At 42.5% G+C, this 17,252-nt stretch overlaps 1 protein-coding gene across 1 annotated transcript; it reads left to right on the plus strand.

The window, feature by feature from the left end:
- Positions 1 to 14,451: 14,451 nt before the first annotated feature.
- LOC123104824 (uncharacterized) lies at positions 14,452 to 16,929 on the plus strand. Its single transcript, XM_044526732.1, has 2 exons — positions 14,452 to 14,771; positions 16,430 to 16,929. The coding sequence occupies exons 1-2, from the start codon at positions 14,595 to 14,597 to the stop codon at positions 16,502 to 16,504; spliced, it is 252 nt and encodes an 83-aa protein (XP_044382667.1). The 5' UTR covers positions 14,452 to 14,594; the 3' UTR covers positions 16,505 to 16,929.
- Positions 16,930 to 17,252: the final 323 nt, after the last annotated feature.

Consider the following 17,252-nt stretch of genomic DNA (forward strand, 5'->3'; position numbering starts at 1 on the left):
AATTTCTATGAACAAAAAAATATTCTATGAACAAAAAAATATTGACCAAGTTTTCATATATATCATCCATCCATGCATCCATATTCAAAATGTTCATCCATATCCATCCGGGATATACATAAAAAAATTCTTTGCATATTCTTTGCATATGAATATACATACATTTACTTTTTTTTTCTTAATGTAACATATGAACATTTTCTTAAATGAGCATATGAACATTTTCTTAAATGAGCATATGAACATACATATCACCAAAAAAATAGACTTTCTTTGCATATGAACATACATCCATATTCAAAATGTTCATATTCTACAATCGTAACCAAATAAAAGCAAAAAAGAGCATTATACAGCATATACAGAGAACATACATACATACATTGTAACAAAAAAATGAAAAACAGGCCGGTGGTCGGCGATGGCGAGGTCGGGGACGACGACGATGGTGGGTGGCGGCGCTTACGGGTGGCATGCGGGGACGGCGATGAGAAGGAAAGGGGAGGAGGCAGGGGCTCACAGCGTGGTCGTAGGGATGAAGAAACATCATTTCTGCTTTCGATCTTTTTGTGATGAAGGGACATCACGGAGATACGTTTCTAGGAGGACAAGTGGCAATGAATGTCACTCTCCGGAAACTGTATCATGTCTTGTACCATATTGTACGCGGTAAGAATGATACTCTAGTGCATGTACTTAGTTCCTCCTTGTTGGATGTATCATTCAGGCAGGATTTGATTGAACCCCTAGTTATGTCATGACAACATCTTCTATCCTAGTGTGATTCGATTAGCCTAACACAAGGACATGATGTGTTTCACTAGAATCTCACTACATCTGGATCCTTAATGGCTAAATTTTTACCATGCACGCATGATCTAAGAGATTCAATGGACAATAATAATCAAATTTGAAAATCAAATATGTACCAATGAAAAATTTCATGCGGTAATTTCTAGGCAACACCAAGCGGAGTAACAACCGATCTTGAAGGTGTGTTGTGTATGTTGTTTGAGCGGGTGACCAGGAAGATTTTTATCCAACATGGATGACAACAGAATCTCCGGATCAGTCCACCACCTCCTTCGATATAGGCATAGTGTTGGTCCTATATGACTTTATTGTTGCACATATGTCTTTTTTTACTTGTGTCAGACTGTTTGTTTGGTTGTGTGCATCCTAGCATGCAAAGATAGGGTGTCGCTCATCATGTTTCGTATCCACTTATTGGTATATTTTGAGTTAATAAAAGTGCCCTTTATAAAAAAATATTGGGGGTTGCATGTTGATTGGATTTGAAATACTCACTCTATCCGCGCTAATAAGGCCAACTTAGGTTGTTAGGACTTCAAAGCTTCTAACCATATGCTTTTGATGACATATTACACATATTTTGTTAGTCAATTTGAAAAAAAAACATGTGCTCGCCTTACAAATCCAGATGACTACTATTAGCTACTACTCCATGCTGAAGGTATTTGCGTGTCTCAAAAGTCAGGTTCTCAATCACCGATGGTAATTCCTTTTTCAGGCACTACACTCTCCCTCATCGGTGACAATCCGTCTGCTCTCAATAGCCGTGCTGGTCCATAGTGTGGCATTCACATTGTAAAATTATGTGTGATCGTCTGCAGGACAATTGTGCATGCAAACTTCCACCAACCATGTCTTTAAAAGTCACACCATTCCTACTTGCTCACCAATATGGAGCCAAAACCACACAACGTGTATGTTACCGGGAGTTCGAAATCTTTATGGTTGAATAACAATAAATTAAATAGTAGTTCAAGGACCTCAAGGAAACACCACATGTAATCTCTTCCATCGGACTAGGAGGCTCAAGGAAGTTAGTGAGACCCCATTTGGGGAGAGAGAGTTTGTCGTATTAAACTACTCTGATTCAAGATGTAGAGATCACACGTAGGACCTGGAATCTTTGCTCTTTTGGTTGAAGAAGGGAAGCTTTTCTTCCGCATCCAACTACACTTTTTCCACAAATGATTTTTACAAATAACGTTGAGCAAGTTTGTAAAGTGTGGTTGTTCCCCTTAGTATCTATATAAACTTGTAGTGAATTCTAAGACTTCTTATAGAATTATCTATTTGCTGTCAATTTGAAATCCTAAATCAATTGGGACATACATCAAATCAAGACGACTCAAGGTTGAATCAGTATTGCATGAAACAAATAATCGAATAAAAAATGTATGCTATTCTTAGAGGCCAAACGGTCGACATGTAGTGGCACATGTTAAGTGATCCTGGTGGCTTTTACAATAATCTTGTAGAGCAACACGTATAACATGCCATAAACTCATGAAAAATTGTCAAAAAATTGTATACTTTGATAGTCATTCCATAGTGCTGATCTGGATCTCACCATCCAATGACCAATTATTTCGTTTTCCCATTTCAACATCCCGATAATAACTGCATGTATGTCTCACACCGCGACCGAGGCCATGTGCATCTACCTGTTTTCCAGCCTATGTTTACTGCCCATATATACCCATCCATAAAGGGTGCCCAACCAAGGACCATCAGCAGGAAGCAACCCATAATTAGTAACACCTTCCCTGAATTGAGTCATGTAGATTTTGGTCGTTGTGATACATCAAGCTACATTAAAGTTGTAACACCTCTGCTTTAACTAACGTGTCTCTTATTTCGACAACCCCTCCTCATGTCGACTACATCCTCATCTTCACTTTGATACTCTACTAACTCATGGTTTCCATGTAAGATGTATTATATTTCTTTTCTTTTCTCATTTCACACCCATTCTCAGTAGGATAGCATACAAAATTGCCACATAGTATGTCACAGGGAGTTCAATACCTTGACATGTTTCTATTCATCGATCGAAAAAACAGTAGCATGAAATGTTCATGTATGTTGGCTCACAATTGCATTATGTCCTTCACACTTAAGAGTAGGAAGCATCGGGAATTTCACTAAATCCCAATGTTAAGGAAATCGTTAACTGGTAGTGTTGGGGAACGTAGCAGAAATTCAAAATTTTCCTACGTGTCACCAAGATCTATCTATGGAGAAACCAGCAACGAGGGGAAGGAGAGTGCATCTACATACCCTTGTAGATCGCTAAGCGGAAGCGTTCAAGTGAACAGGGTTGATGGAGTCGTACTCGTCGTGATTCAAATCACCGATGATCAAGTACCGCAAGGACGGCACCTCCGCGTTCAACACACCTACAGCCCGGTGACGTCTCCCACGCCTTGATCCAGCAAGGGGAGAGGGAGAGGTTGAGGAAGACTCCATTCAGCAGCAGCACAACGGCGTGGTGGTGATGGAGGAGCGTGGCAATCCTGCAGGGCTTTGCCAAGCACCTACGGGAGAGGAGGAGGTGTCACGGGAGGGAGGGAGGCGCCAGGGACTCAGGTATGGCTGCCCTCCCTCCCCTCCACTATATATAGGGGCAAGGGAGAGGGGGAGGCGCAACCTTGCCCCTTCCTCCAAGGAAGGGGTGCGGCCAAGAGGGGGGGAGGAGTCCATCCTCCCCAAGGCACCTCGGAGGTGCCTTCCCCTTTGAGGACTCTTCCCTCTAGGGTTCCCTAGGCACATGGGCCTCTTGGGGCTGGTGCCCTTGGCCCATGTAGGCCAAGGCGCACCCCCTACAGCCCATGTGGCCCCCCTGGGGCAGGTGGCCCCACCCGGTGGGCCCCCGGGACCCTTCCGGTGGTCCCGGTACAATACCGATGACCCCGAAACTTGTCCCGATGGCCGAAACAGGACTTCCTATATATAAATCTTTACCTCCGGACCATTTCGGAACTCCTCATGATGTCCAGGATCTCATCCGGGACTCCGAACAACATTCAGTAACCACATACAAACTTCCTTTATAACCCTAGCGTCATCGAACCTTAAGTGTGTAGACCCTACGGGTTCGGGAATCATGCAGACATGACCGAGACGTTCTCCGGTAAATAACCAACAGCGGGATCTGGATACCCATGTTGGCTCCCACATGTTCCACGATGATCTCATCGGATGAACCACGATGTCAAGGACTCAATCAATCCCGTATTCAATTCCCTTTGTCTAGCGGTATTTTACTTGCCCGAGATTCGATCGTCGGTATACCGATACCTTGTTCAATCTCGTTACCGGCAAGTCTCTTTACTCGTTACGTAACACATCATCCCGTGATCAACCCCTTGGTCACATTGTGCACATTATGATGATGTCCTACCGAGTGGGCCCAGAGATACCTCTCCGTTTACACGGAGTGACAAATCCCAGTCTCGATTCGTGCCAACCCAACAGACACTTTCAGAGATACCTATAATGCACCTTTATAGCCACCCAGTTACGTTTTGACGTTTGATACACCCAAAGCATTCCTACGGTATCCGGGAGTTGCACAATCTCATGGTCTAAGGAAAAGATACTTGACATTAGAAAAGCTTTAGCATACGAACTACGATCTTTGTGCTAGGCTTAGGATTAGGTCTTGTCCATCACATCATTCTCCTAATGATGTGATCCCGTTATCAATGACATCCAATGTCCATGGTCAGGAAACCGTAACCATCTATTGATCAACGAGCTAGTCAACTAGAGGCTTACTAGGGACATGGTGTTGTCTATGTATTCACACGTGTATTACGATTTCCGGATAATACAGTTATAGCATGAATAAAAGACTATTATCATGAACAAAGAAATATAATAATAACATATTTATTATTGCCTCTAGGGCATATTTCCAACAGTCTCCCACTTGCACTAGAGTCAATAATCCAGTTCACATCACTATGTGATTAACACTCAATGAGTTCTGAGTTTGATCATGTTGCTTGTGAGAGAGGTTTTAGTCAACGGGTCTGAACCTTTCAGATCCGTGTGTGCTTTACAAATCTTTATGTCATCTCCTAGATGCAACTACCACGCTCTATTTGGAGCTATTCCAAATAACTGTTCTACTTGGAGCTATTCTAAATTGTTACTCCATTATACGTATCCGGTATCTCTACTCAGAGCTATCCAGATAGGTGTCAAGCTTGCATTGACGTAACCCTTTACAACGAACTCTTTTACCACCTCCATAATCGAGAAAATTCCTTAGTCCACTAGTTACTAAGGATAACTTTGACCGTTGTACTGTGATCTATTCTTGGATCACTCTTGTACCCCTTGACTGATTCATGGCAAGGCACACTTCAGGTGCGGTACACAGCATAGCATACTGTAGAGCCTATGTCTTAAGCATAGGGGACGACCTTCGTCCTTTCTCCCTTTTCTGCCGTGGTCGAGCTTTAAGTCTTAACTTCGTACCTTACAACTCAGGCAAGAACTTCTTCTTTGACTGATCCATCTTGAACACCTTCAAGATCATGTCAAGGTATATGCTCATTTGAAAGTATTATTAAGCATTTTGATCTATCCTTATAGATCTTGATGCTCAATGTTCAAGTAGCTTAATCCAGGTTTTCTATTGAAAAACATCTTTCAAATAACCCTATATGCTTTCTAGAAATTCTACGTCATTTCTGATAATCAATATGTCAATAACATATACTCATCAGAAATTCTATAGTGCTCCCACTCACTTCTTTGGAAATACAAGTTTCTCATAAACTTTGTATAAACCCAAAATCTTTGATCATCTTATCAAAGTGCACATTCCAACTCCGAGATGCTTACTCCAGTCCATGGAAGGATTGCTGGAGCTAGCATACCTTTTAGCATCCTTAGGATCGACAAAACCTTTCTGGTCGTATTACATACAACCTTTCCTTACGAAAACTGGTAAGGAAACTCATTTTGACATCCATCTGCCAGATTTCATAAATGCAGCTAATGCTAACATGAATCCGACGGACTTAAGCATCGCTACGGATGAGAAAATCTCATCGTAGTCAACTCCTTGAACTTGTGAAAAAACTCTTCGCCACAAGTCGAGCTTCATAGACGGTGACATTACCGTCCACGTCCGTCTTCTTCTTAAAGATCCATTTATCTCAATGGCTTGCCGATCATCGGGCAAGTCCACCAAAGTCCATGCTTTGTTCTGATACATGGATCCTATCTCGGATTTCATGGTTTCTAACCATTTGTCGGAATTTGGGCCCACCATCGCTTCTCCATAGCTCGTAGGTTCATTGTTGTCTAGCAACATGACCTTCAAGACAGGATCACCGTACCATTCTGAAGTAGTACGCATCCTTGTCACCCTACGAGGTACGGTAGTGACTTGATCCGAAACTTCATGATCACTATCATAAGCTTCTACTTCAATTGGTGTAGGTGCCACAGGAACAACTTCTTGTGCCCTGATACACACTGGTTGAAGTGATGGTTCAATAACCATATCAAGTCTCCACCATCCTCCCACTCAACTCTTTCGCGAGAAACCTTTCCTCGAGAAAGGACCCGATTCAAGAAACAATCCATATTGCTTTCAGATCTGAATTAGGAGGTATACCCAACTGTTTTGGGTGTCCTATGAAGATGCATTTTATCCTCTTTGGGTTCGAGCTTATCAATCCTGAAACTTTTTCACATAAGCGTCGTAGCCCCAAACCTTTAAGAAACGACAACTTAGGTTTCTCTAAACCATAATTCATACGGTGTCATCTCAACGGAATTACGTGGTGCCCTATTTAAAGTGAATGTGGTTGTCTCTAATGCCTAACCCATAAACTATTGTGGTAATTCGATAAGAGACATCATGGTACGCACCATATCCAATAGGGTGCAACTATGATGTTCGGACGCACCATCACACTATGGTGTTCCAGGCGGTATTAATTGCGAAACAATTTCCACAATGTCTTAATTGTGTGCCAAAACTCGTAACTCAGATATTCATCTCTATGATCATATCATAGACATTTTATCCTCTTGTCACAATGATCTTCTACTTCACTCTGAAATTACTTGAATCATTCAATAATTCAGACTTGTGTTTCATCAAGTAAATATTCTCAACATCTACTCGAATCATCTGTGAAGTAAGAACATAACGATATTCACTATATGCCTCAACACTCATTGGACTGCACACATCAAAATGTGTTACTTCCAACAAGTTGCTATCTTGTTCCATCTTACTGAAACCGAGGCTTTTCAGTCATCTTGCCCATGTGGTATGATTTGCATGTCTCAAGTGATTCAAAATCAAGTGAGTTCAAACAGTCCATTTGCATGGAGTTTCTTCATGCGTATACACCAATAGACATGGTTCGCATGTCTCAAACTTTTAAAAAACGAGTGAGTCCAAAGATCCATCAACATGGAGCTTCTTCATGCGTTTTATACCATTATGACTTACATGGTAGTGCCACAAGTAAGTGGTACTATCATTACTATCTTATATCTTTTGGCATGAAAATGTGTATCACTACGATCGAGATTCAATAAACCATTCCTTTAGGTGCAAGACCTTTGAAGGTATTATTCAAATAAACAGAGTAACCATTATTCTCCTTAAATGAATAACTGTATTGCGATAGACATAATCCAATCATGTCTATGCTCAACGCAAACACCAAATAACAATTATTTAGGTTTAACACCAATCTCGTTGGTAGAGGGAGCGTGCGATGCTTGATCACATCAAGCTTGGAAAAAACTTTCAACACATATCGTCAGCTCACCTTTAGCTAGTCTCCGTTTATTCCCGTAGCTTTTATTTCGAGTTACTAACACTTAGCAACCGAACCGGTATCTAATACCCTGGTGCTACTAGGAGTACTAGTAAAGTACACATTAACATAATGTATATCCAATATACTTCTATCGACCTTGCCAGCCTTCTTATCTACCAAGTATCTAGGGTAATCCTGCTCCAGCGGCTATTCCCCTTATCACAGAAGCACTTAGTCTCGGGTTTGGGTTCAACCTTGGGTTTCTTCACTGGAGCAGCAGTTGATTTGCCGTTTCATGAAGTATCCCTTCTTGCCCTTGCCCTTCTTGAAACTAGTGGTTTCACCAACCATCAACAATTGATGCTCCTTCTTGATTTCTACTTTCGCGGTGTCAAACATCACGAATACCTCAAGGATCATCATATCTATCCCTGATATGTTATAGTTCATCACAAAGCTCTAGCAGCTTGGTGGCAATGACTTTGGGGAAACATCACTATCTTATCTGGAAGATCAACTCCCACTCGATTCAAGTGATTGTTGCACTCAGACAATCTGAGCACAAGCTCAATGATTGAGCTTTTCTCCCTTAGTTTGCAGGCTAAGAAAATCGTCGGAGGTCTTATACCTCTTGACGTGGGCACGAGCCTGAAATCCCAATTTCAGCCCTCGAAACATCTCATATGTTTCGCGATGTTTCAAAAACGTCTTTGGTGCCTCAACTCTAAACCGTTTAACTGAACTATCACGTAGTTATCAAAATGTGTATGTCAGATGTTCGCAACATCCACATACAACGTTCGAGGTTCAGCACACTGAGCGGTGCATTAAGGACATAAGCCTTCTATGAAGCAATGAGGAAAATCCTCAGTTTACGGACCTAGTCCGCATAATTCTACTATCAACTTTCAACTAAATTTTCTCTAGGAACATATCTAAAAAGTGGAACTGAAGCGCGAGCTTACGACATAATTTGCAAAGATCTTTTGACTATGTTCAAGATAATTAAGTTCATCTTATGAACTCCCACTCAGATAGACATCCCTCTGGTCATCTAAGTGATCACATGATCCGAGTCAAACTAGGCCGTGTCCGATCATCACGTGAGACGGACTAGTCATCATCAGTGAACATCTTCATGTTGATCGTATCTTCTATACGACTCATGCTCGACCTTTCGGTCTCCGTGTTCCGAGGCCATGTTTGTACATGCTAGGCTCGTCAAGTTAACCCTAAGTGTATTGCATGTGTAAATCTGTCTTACACCCGTTGTATGTGAACGTAAGGATCTATCACACCCGATCATCACGTGGTGCTTCGAAGCGACGAACTGTAGCAACGGTGCACAGTTAGGGGAGAACACTTCTTGAAATTGTTGTAAGGGATCATCTTATTTACTACCGTCGTTCTAAGTAAACAAGATGCATAAACATAATAAACATCACATGCAATTATATAGTAGTGATATGATATGGCCAATATCATATAGCTCCATTGATCTCCATCTTGGGGCTCCATGATCATCTTGTCACGTCATCGACATGCAAGTCGCGATCCTATTACAAGAACATGATCAATCTCATACATCACATATCATTCATCACATTCTTCTTGGCCATATCACATCACAAAGCATACCCTGCAAAAACAAGTTAGACGTCCTCTAATTGTTGTTTGCATGTTTTACGTGGCTGCTATGGGTTTCTAGCAAGAACGTTTCTTACCTACGCAAAACCACAACGTGATATGCCAATTGCTATTTACCCTTCATAAGGACCCTTTTCATCGAATCCGTTCCGACTAAAGTGGGAGAGACTGGCACCCGCTAGCCACCTTATGCACCAAGTGCATGTCAATCGGTGGAACCTGTCTCACGTAAGAGTACGTGTAAGGTCGGTCCGGGCCGCTTCATCCCACAATACCGTTGAAACAAGATTGGACTAGTAACGGTAAGCATATTGAACAACATCAACGCCCATAACTACTTTGTGTTCTACTCGTGCAAAGAATCTACGCAATAGACCTAGCCATGATGCCACTGTTGGGGAACGTAGCAGAAATTCAAAATTTTCCTACGTGTCACCAAGATCTATCTATGGAGAAACCAGCAACGAGGGGAAGGAGAGTGCATCTACATACCCTTGTAGATCGCTAAGCGGAAGCGTTCAAGTGAACGGGGTTGATGGAGTCGTACTCGTCGTGATTCAAATCATCGATGATCAAGTACCGAAAGGACGGCACCTCCGCGTTCAACACACGTACAGCCCGGTGACGTCTCCCACGCCTTGATCCAGCAAGGGGAGAGGGAGAGGTTGAGGAAGACTCCATTCAGCAGCAGCACAACGGCGTGGTGGTGATGGAGGAGCGTGGCAATCCTGCAGGGCTTTGCCAAGCACCTACGGGAGAGGAGGAGGTGTCACGGGAGGGAGGGAGGCGCCAGGGACTCAGGTATGGCTGCCCTCCCTCCCCTCCACTATATATAGGGGCAAGGGAAAGGGGGGAGGCGCAACCTTGCCCCTTCCTCCAAGGAAGGGGTGCGGCCAAGAGGGGGGGAGGAGTCCATCCTTCCCAAGGCACCTCGGAGGTGCCTTCCCCTTTGAGGACTCTTCCCTCTAGGGTTCCCTAGGCGCATGGGCCTCTTGGGGCTGGTGCCCTTGGCCCATGTAGGCCAAGGCGCACCCCCTACAGCCCATGTGGCCCCCCTGGGGCAGGTGGCCCCACCCGGTGGGCCCCCGGGACCCTTCCGGTGGTCCCGGTACAATACCGATGACCCCGAAACTTGTCCCGATGGCCGAAACAGGACTTCCTATATATAAATCTTTACCTCCGGACCATTCTGGAACTCCTCGTGACGTCCGGGATCTCATCCGGGACTCCGAACAACATTCGGTAACCACATGCAAACTTTCTTTATAACCCTAGCGTCATCGAACCTTAAGTGTGTAGACCCTACGGGTTCGGGAATCATGCAGACATGACCGAGACGTTCTCCGGTCAATAACCAATAGCGGGATCTGGATACCCATGTTGGCTCCCACATGTTCCACGATGATCTCATCGTATGAACCACGATGTCAAGGACTCAATCAATCCTGTATTCAATTCCCTTTGTCTAGCGATATTTTACTTGCCCGAGATTCGATCGTCGGTATACCGATACCTTGTTCAATCTCGTTACCGGCAAGTCTCTTTACTCGTTACGTAACACATCATCCCGTGATCAACCCCTTGGTCACATTGTGCACATTATGATGATGTCCTACCGAGTGGGCCCAGAGATACCTCTCCGTTTACACGGAGTGACAAATCCCAGTCTCGATTCGTGCCAACCCAACAGACACTTTCAGAGATACCTATAATGCACCTTTATAGCCACCCAGTTACGTTGTGACGTTTGATACACCCAAAGCATTCCTACGGTATCCGGGAGTTGCACAATCTCATGGTCTAAGGAAAAGATACTTGACATTAGAAAAGCTTTAGCATACGAACTACGATCTTTGTGCTAGGCTTAGGATTGGGTCTTGTCCATCACATCATTCTCCTAATGATGTGATCCCGTTATCAATGACATCCAATGTCCATGGTCAGGAAACCGTAACCATCTATTGATCAACGAGCTAGTCAACTAGAGGCTTACTAGGGACATGGTGTTGTCTATGTATTCACACGTGTATTACGATTTCCGGATAATATAGTTATAGCATGAATAAAAGACTATTATCATGAACAAAGAAATATAATAATAACATATTTATTATTGCCTCTAGGGTATATTTCCAACAGGTAGTTGCTCGCATGGCTTGGGAGTAGCGATTACTCGATGAATCGGCCTATTAACTGGATTAATCATTCGACCATTAATCGGTATAAATTCAGACTCAATAGAAGCAAGTTTTGTATGGAGAAAGAAAATCTACATTGCAAATATGAAGAAAATAGCACAATTTTGTTTCCCCAATAGATCACAAACATGTATACAACAACAATCATCATGTGGATGTAAAATCATCAACAAACATGTATACAACAACAACTTTTTTGCTGATTCCGGCCTTGGGCGCAACTCTGAGAGATGGCGGCCATGCGACGCGATAAACAGAGGGTGACGGCGGCCAGGCAGGACATATGAACAAGTCGGTTGCCAGCTGTGGCAGGTCACGAATGAGGAGGGGAAGTAGCAGCGCACAAAGGGAGAAAAGAAAGTGGCAACACACATGGGAGGAGGGGAAGTGGCGACGTGCCCACGAGGACCTGGCCAGCCACCATCTAGGTCGGGAGGGGATGAGAGGAGTGGGAGGGGGCGAGTGGAGGGCTAAACCCTAGATCTTTCGGATTAGGGGGCTTGGGAGGGGTAATGGGTCAAATAATCGGGCTTTGTTCGACAATGAGTTAACATGCCAACAACGATTAATCAGCCTAGCAATCAATTAATCTGTCTAACAAACCATTTAATTTGTCTAACAAACCATTTAATCGGTCTCACAAACCATTTAATCGGCCCGACAAGTTAACGCTATGAATAGGTGTGATTCGACTCGACCACCCGATGAGTAGCGATTAATTGTCCAATTACCTAATTAATCAGATGAATTCTTGAATAGTGATATATATATATATATATATATATATATATATATATATATACTCATTGCTCACTAGGTGAAGTACCTAGTTGTGGTTAAGTTCAGTTTTGCTTAAATTTGCGAGTTGTAATTGAGTGTGTAGGTATGGTGGGTTTTATAGTGCGGAGACTCTAGTTGGAACTGGTAATGGTTTATATATCGTCACAAATAAAATGAAAATCATGCTAGAAACATCACATGCGGTTTAGAGTAAAGCATATTAGAACAAAGTGTTTTGGGATTGAGCAATGATTTCCAAATATATTTGTGTTGTCTGCTGGTCATTGTTCGTCATTGACACCATAGTGTCTCACATGCATCGCCCAAGTGGTGACAACTTGCACTGCCAAATAATCACCGAACCTTGGGAACAACCAGAAAAACATCACTTTTGACTATATTATCAGAAAATTGGCAATGCCAATTATTTGACAACACTTGTAGACATATCATACACTATAATTTTGTATTATTTGTGGCTAATATAAAATCACATGCTCTAGTGTTCTCTAACAAGATTTTTATTGTATGAATATGCTATGGAGCTTCTTTAAATATATTTATATGTGCTAAATTAGGTTCCAATGCATAAAATACACAATACTGCATCTAATGGTAGACATTAATCCATAAAAATTAATGGTGAAAAATAATAAGTCATAAACAAATAAACAAATTTGGTATAAGTACAACTTCTACATAACTACATATAATTCTACACATCATTCCCTCTTGTCTGTATCGCTCGGTGGCCTCTGTGGAGCTCAATCACATCAATTTGCCTGGATAGGGATCACGATTAGAGCCAAATTTGAAAATAAAAGGAGAGAGTGTATAATTTAGGAAAGATCCATTGCATGCATATTACCAAGATTATTCCCCATCATCTTCTCCACTGTCTTCACTTTTTCCCCGCCTCCTCCCCTTGTAGCCTCATCCATGTGCTGCATCGTTGACATGTTTGGTACCTTCATGTTTGTGCTACTGGATGTGACGTTCGGCATTGGTATAGTTGAAGTAGTCGATCTATTCATACTTGTTCTCTGTCGATTATAGAACTCTTGGTCTGCACAGTTTAAGTTAGTTGTTCTGATCAATAATATTTATATATAGTGGTACTCATACGAAGAATAAAATTGAATTACATCCGAGTTAGCAATAAACATCTTATATAATGCTACAACTTGTTATATCAGAATCATATGAGTTGCATCACCAAGGTTGTGTTACCTTGTAAGGTAGTAATGGTTCATATTTTATATTTCTACGCACATTTCTTTTCACATAGATATGCTTGGACACAGGCTTATATCTAACATGCCAAAATATAATGATGTTGAAAATGTGTAATTTTTGTGATTCTTTTGCCTTGACAATATGCAGACGGCGCTGCAATGCATGATATTGTTCTTATGTTATTGCATCGATGTAATTCAATTGCTGGAATTATGAAATATTTTTGTTGTACTCTTGGATACGTCTTGCTACAATGGTATATGTTTTTTGTGACATGCTTATCTAATTTGCTTGGACAGGTATATTTTGGATGTTGAAATAAGTCAGAATTTTAGTAGTGTTTATAATGCAATTTTTTTCTTAGGACATATTATGAAGTTCACTTCTTTTCTCGATTTGCCTCGGAAAGTGGCCATCACCACATACCATGGTTGAGGTGTCCACATATGTCACACAATAGTTTTGATGTGGGCTAGCTAATTATTGCATGTCATAGTGCAAGGTTCGAAGACAGAAGACAACAAAGAAAAGAGTGAGTCGGAAAGAGATGCATGGATCGGAGAACAGGGATGGGGCCAGTCCATGCTAGATCCAATTAGATGAGACTATGATTCAGGCTAGGGAAGTGAGGATAAAGATGAAGGCAGAAAAGATGATGAGCCTCATGGAGAAACAGGCAGAGGCCATGCACACTCGTCGGTCACTTGCCGAGTGGCCTCATCATAGAGCAAAAAAATCAGCAGTGGGAGGCAACTGACAACTGTTTACGAACAAAGAATTAGAGGAAAATATTTGTAGACAAAATTAGAGAAAATATTAGCATCTCATTTTACAACCTTGATTATTTTGACCAACAATCTTAATTCTCTTTTGCAACTTCAAAAGACAAAGTTACCAGGGAAGTAATGTTAAATTGCACTCCATATGAAGAAAAAACGACTTGTATGAAGGGATGCAGTAATTAGCACGGGTAGCAGGGTCGTCGATGCAAAACCGCCCACCCCACACTCTCTTCGCAGCAGCAGCAGCGCGGCCCGGCCAGGCCCAGACCGCACCCGACCCCCGATCTGGTTGAATCCGTCCAATCCAAGGAGCACTCGCAATCGCACCGGCGGCGGAGATGGGCGGCGACCATGGCGGCCACGGCCCTAGCGGCGGCGACTTCCGGCAGAAGGTGTGGAGCATGACCGGCGGGCCCTACTGCCGGCCCGTCCACTGGCGCCGCAACACCGCCATCGCCATGGTCGGCATCTTCCTTGTCTGCATCCCCATCGCCATGAAATCCGCCGAGCTCGAGGTGCGTCTCCCCCTGCCCTCCCCTCCCCTCCTCTCCCACGTGCCGCTGCCCGATCCACCCCCTAGCCCCAAGCCGTCGCCCCATGGTCCTGGGCTGACCCGACCTATGACCGGGGGACGAGATCTGCGCCTGCGGGGAAATTTTTGGCGGAAGTGTCAGCCATGGTTGGTTGGTAGAGATTTCTCGTCGTTGGGTAGCGCTGGCAGGGACAGGTCGAAATGTGGAAGTGGTGTCCAAATACTAGGTGGTTCTGATCTACTGCATTTAGCTGCAGAAATGGATGCTCTGAGTGCGCGTGGTTTGATCCTTGGTACGGGATTCAGTGTGGGCTACAAAATGCATTCTTCTGAATTCTCGGATGGAATACAAATCTTGCTCTTCTGTCTGCAGCAGCCGTGCTTGTTTAGGTTGTATTGTGTTGAACTCTATAATGTGATGCAAATGTATGGAACTTTGTACACAGAGCATGATTGCTGGTCTTTCTCGCTTGCTAGACAAACTTCCAACCAATACTGTCCATGTTACTTGTATAAAACAAGTAAATGACATAACTGCACCTGCACGTAGCATTTGTATGGGTACTCAGCAAGAACAGAGCAATGTTTCCTTTACGTGAGTCTTGTATCAATGCATTGTTTCCAGCAATACTAAAAAATGGTTTAGATTTAATCTCATGTTCTTCACTTTTTATTGTATACTTTGGGCATTCACCACACAGTGTTTTGTCCCCCCGGTAGTCCGGTACTGGTTCTGCTACTAGTGAGACCTATTCCATATAGGTGTACCTGCATAATAGAATCAGATCTTTTACAGGCTTCACATGGGCATCAGCTTTTTGCTAAATAAATTGTGGATCGTGCACAAGATACAATCTAGTAGTACTAATTGCAGAGTATATGTAGTTATGAGATAGTCCTGATGCTCCATGTTAGAGTTGGCCACAAACCTGGTTGTTAAACTTTTCTTTGTCAAAACGTTCTTTGCATAGACTGGTAGATGTGTTGGTGGGCGGCTGCCTGCCATGGTAGACCAATGAAACATTTTATTTGATGTTTCAAAACGAAATTTGGGGAAAGCATAAGCAACTTGTTATATCAATATTGCATATGAGCTTTGATGTAATTTATAGCAGTACAAAATGCATACCAACTAAATATCTGGTTTTCCTGGTGTATGTGTTAAATATCTGATTTTCCTGCTAGATGTGGTTCTGACCAGCTGAATGCTATGGTAGACTAATGAAATATTTTATCTATGTTCAGAACAAAATTAACTGGCAAAAAAGCATCTTTATTTCTAGCAATACAAGTGCATATGAACACAATCTTTTTTTCTCATATCTTATATCAAAAAATGGTACTCCCTCCTATCTGAATTAATTGACCCAGCCTCTATTAATTTGGATCAGAGGAAGTACTGTAGTTAGTACCATTTTGTATAGAGGCTGCCTCGATTAATTTGGATCAGAGGAAGTACTGTAGTTAGTACCTTTTCTCCTTCTGTTTTTTCTTCTGATTGGTTTTCCCCTATCTCAATCTTCATTTGGAAGACATGTCTCCATGACAATTTCCATAGGACTAGGTTATGGTATATACTGACCCAATTTAGTTTTCTGTTTTTTGTGTTAGCGCTGACGAATGTGATATACTCTTGTGCAGCAACGCCCGCATCACCCAGTCCGGCCAATCCCATCCCAGCTTTGGTGCAAGAACTTTGGCAAGAAGGAGTACTGAAGGATGTGCCGACTTTCATGGAGAAAGTCATTCTTTTACCTTTGTGCCTTCTTTTGTCATAACCGGTCCGCAGTGATCGAAGCTGGAAGAAGTACGCTACGATAGCGTTATGTAACTCTTGTGACTTCTTAGTATCACATACAAGGAGTGCATGTTTGTTTGCGATTCAAATAAACTCGTGATGCATGAGCGCCTGTATGGATCTACTTTAGGATCAAATCCTATGGTTATAGACATCGTCTGTTCTCCTTTTTGGTTTCCCACTGCATGTGGATGTTAGTACTGGTTTTCTTGTATTCCTGAAGTTATGATGCTTTGGGTTCATCTCAAATATCCGCTGGTTGTGTTCTTTGGAGATGAAAATGTACCTCCTGTCATGTGATGTCAGCCTGTAACGTATCCTTGCCATCCTTTGAAAAGTTTCACTTCTGCTTTTTGTTGTGCCTTCTGTCATTTGCTTTTACTTGTGATCTGCAGGACTCGTGCCTGGTTGGTGTTTTCTTTTGATACAAAATGACGCGCACTTACTGTGCATTTGAAAAGAAAGATAGCGTTATTTGGGCCCCTTTTTTTGTGCAACAGGCACAGACAGTGCTTGAGGCATATGTGTGTGTGTTGAAGAAAGTGTGAAGCAAAAGTGTGTGTTAAAACGAAAACAAGAAAATGTTGCAAGGTTTTTTGGGAGCCTTGTCTTATTTTCAAATTCGCTAGCAAGCGGTCCCTGCTTTAGTACGACTTTGTTGATACT

The sequence above is a fragment of the Triticum aestivum genome, chromosome 5A (genome assembly GCF_018294505.1).
Source record: "Triticum aestivum cultivar Chinese Spring chromosome 5A, IWGSC CS RefSeq v2.1, whole genome shotgun sequence".
NCBI classification, from domain to species: Eukaryota; Viridiplantae; Streptophyta; class Magnoliopsida; order Poales; family Poaceae; genus Triticum; species Triticum aestivum.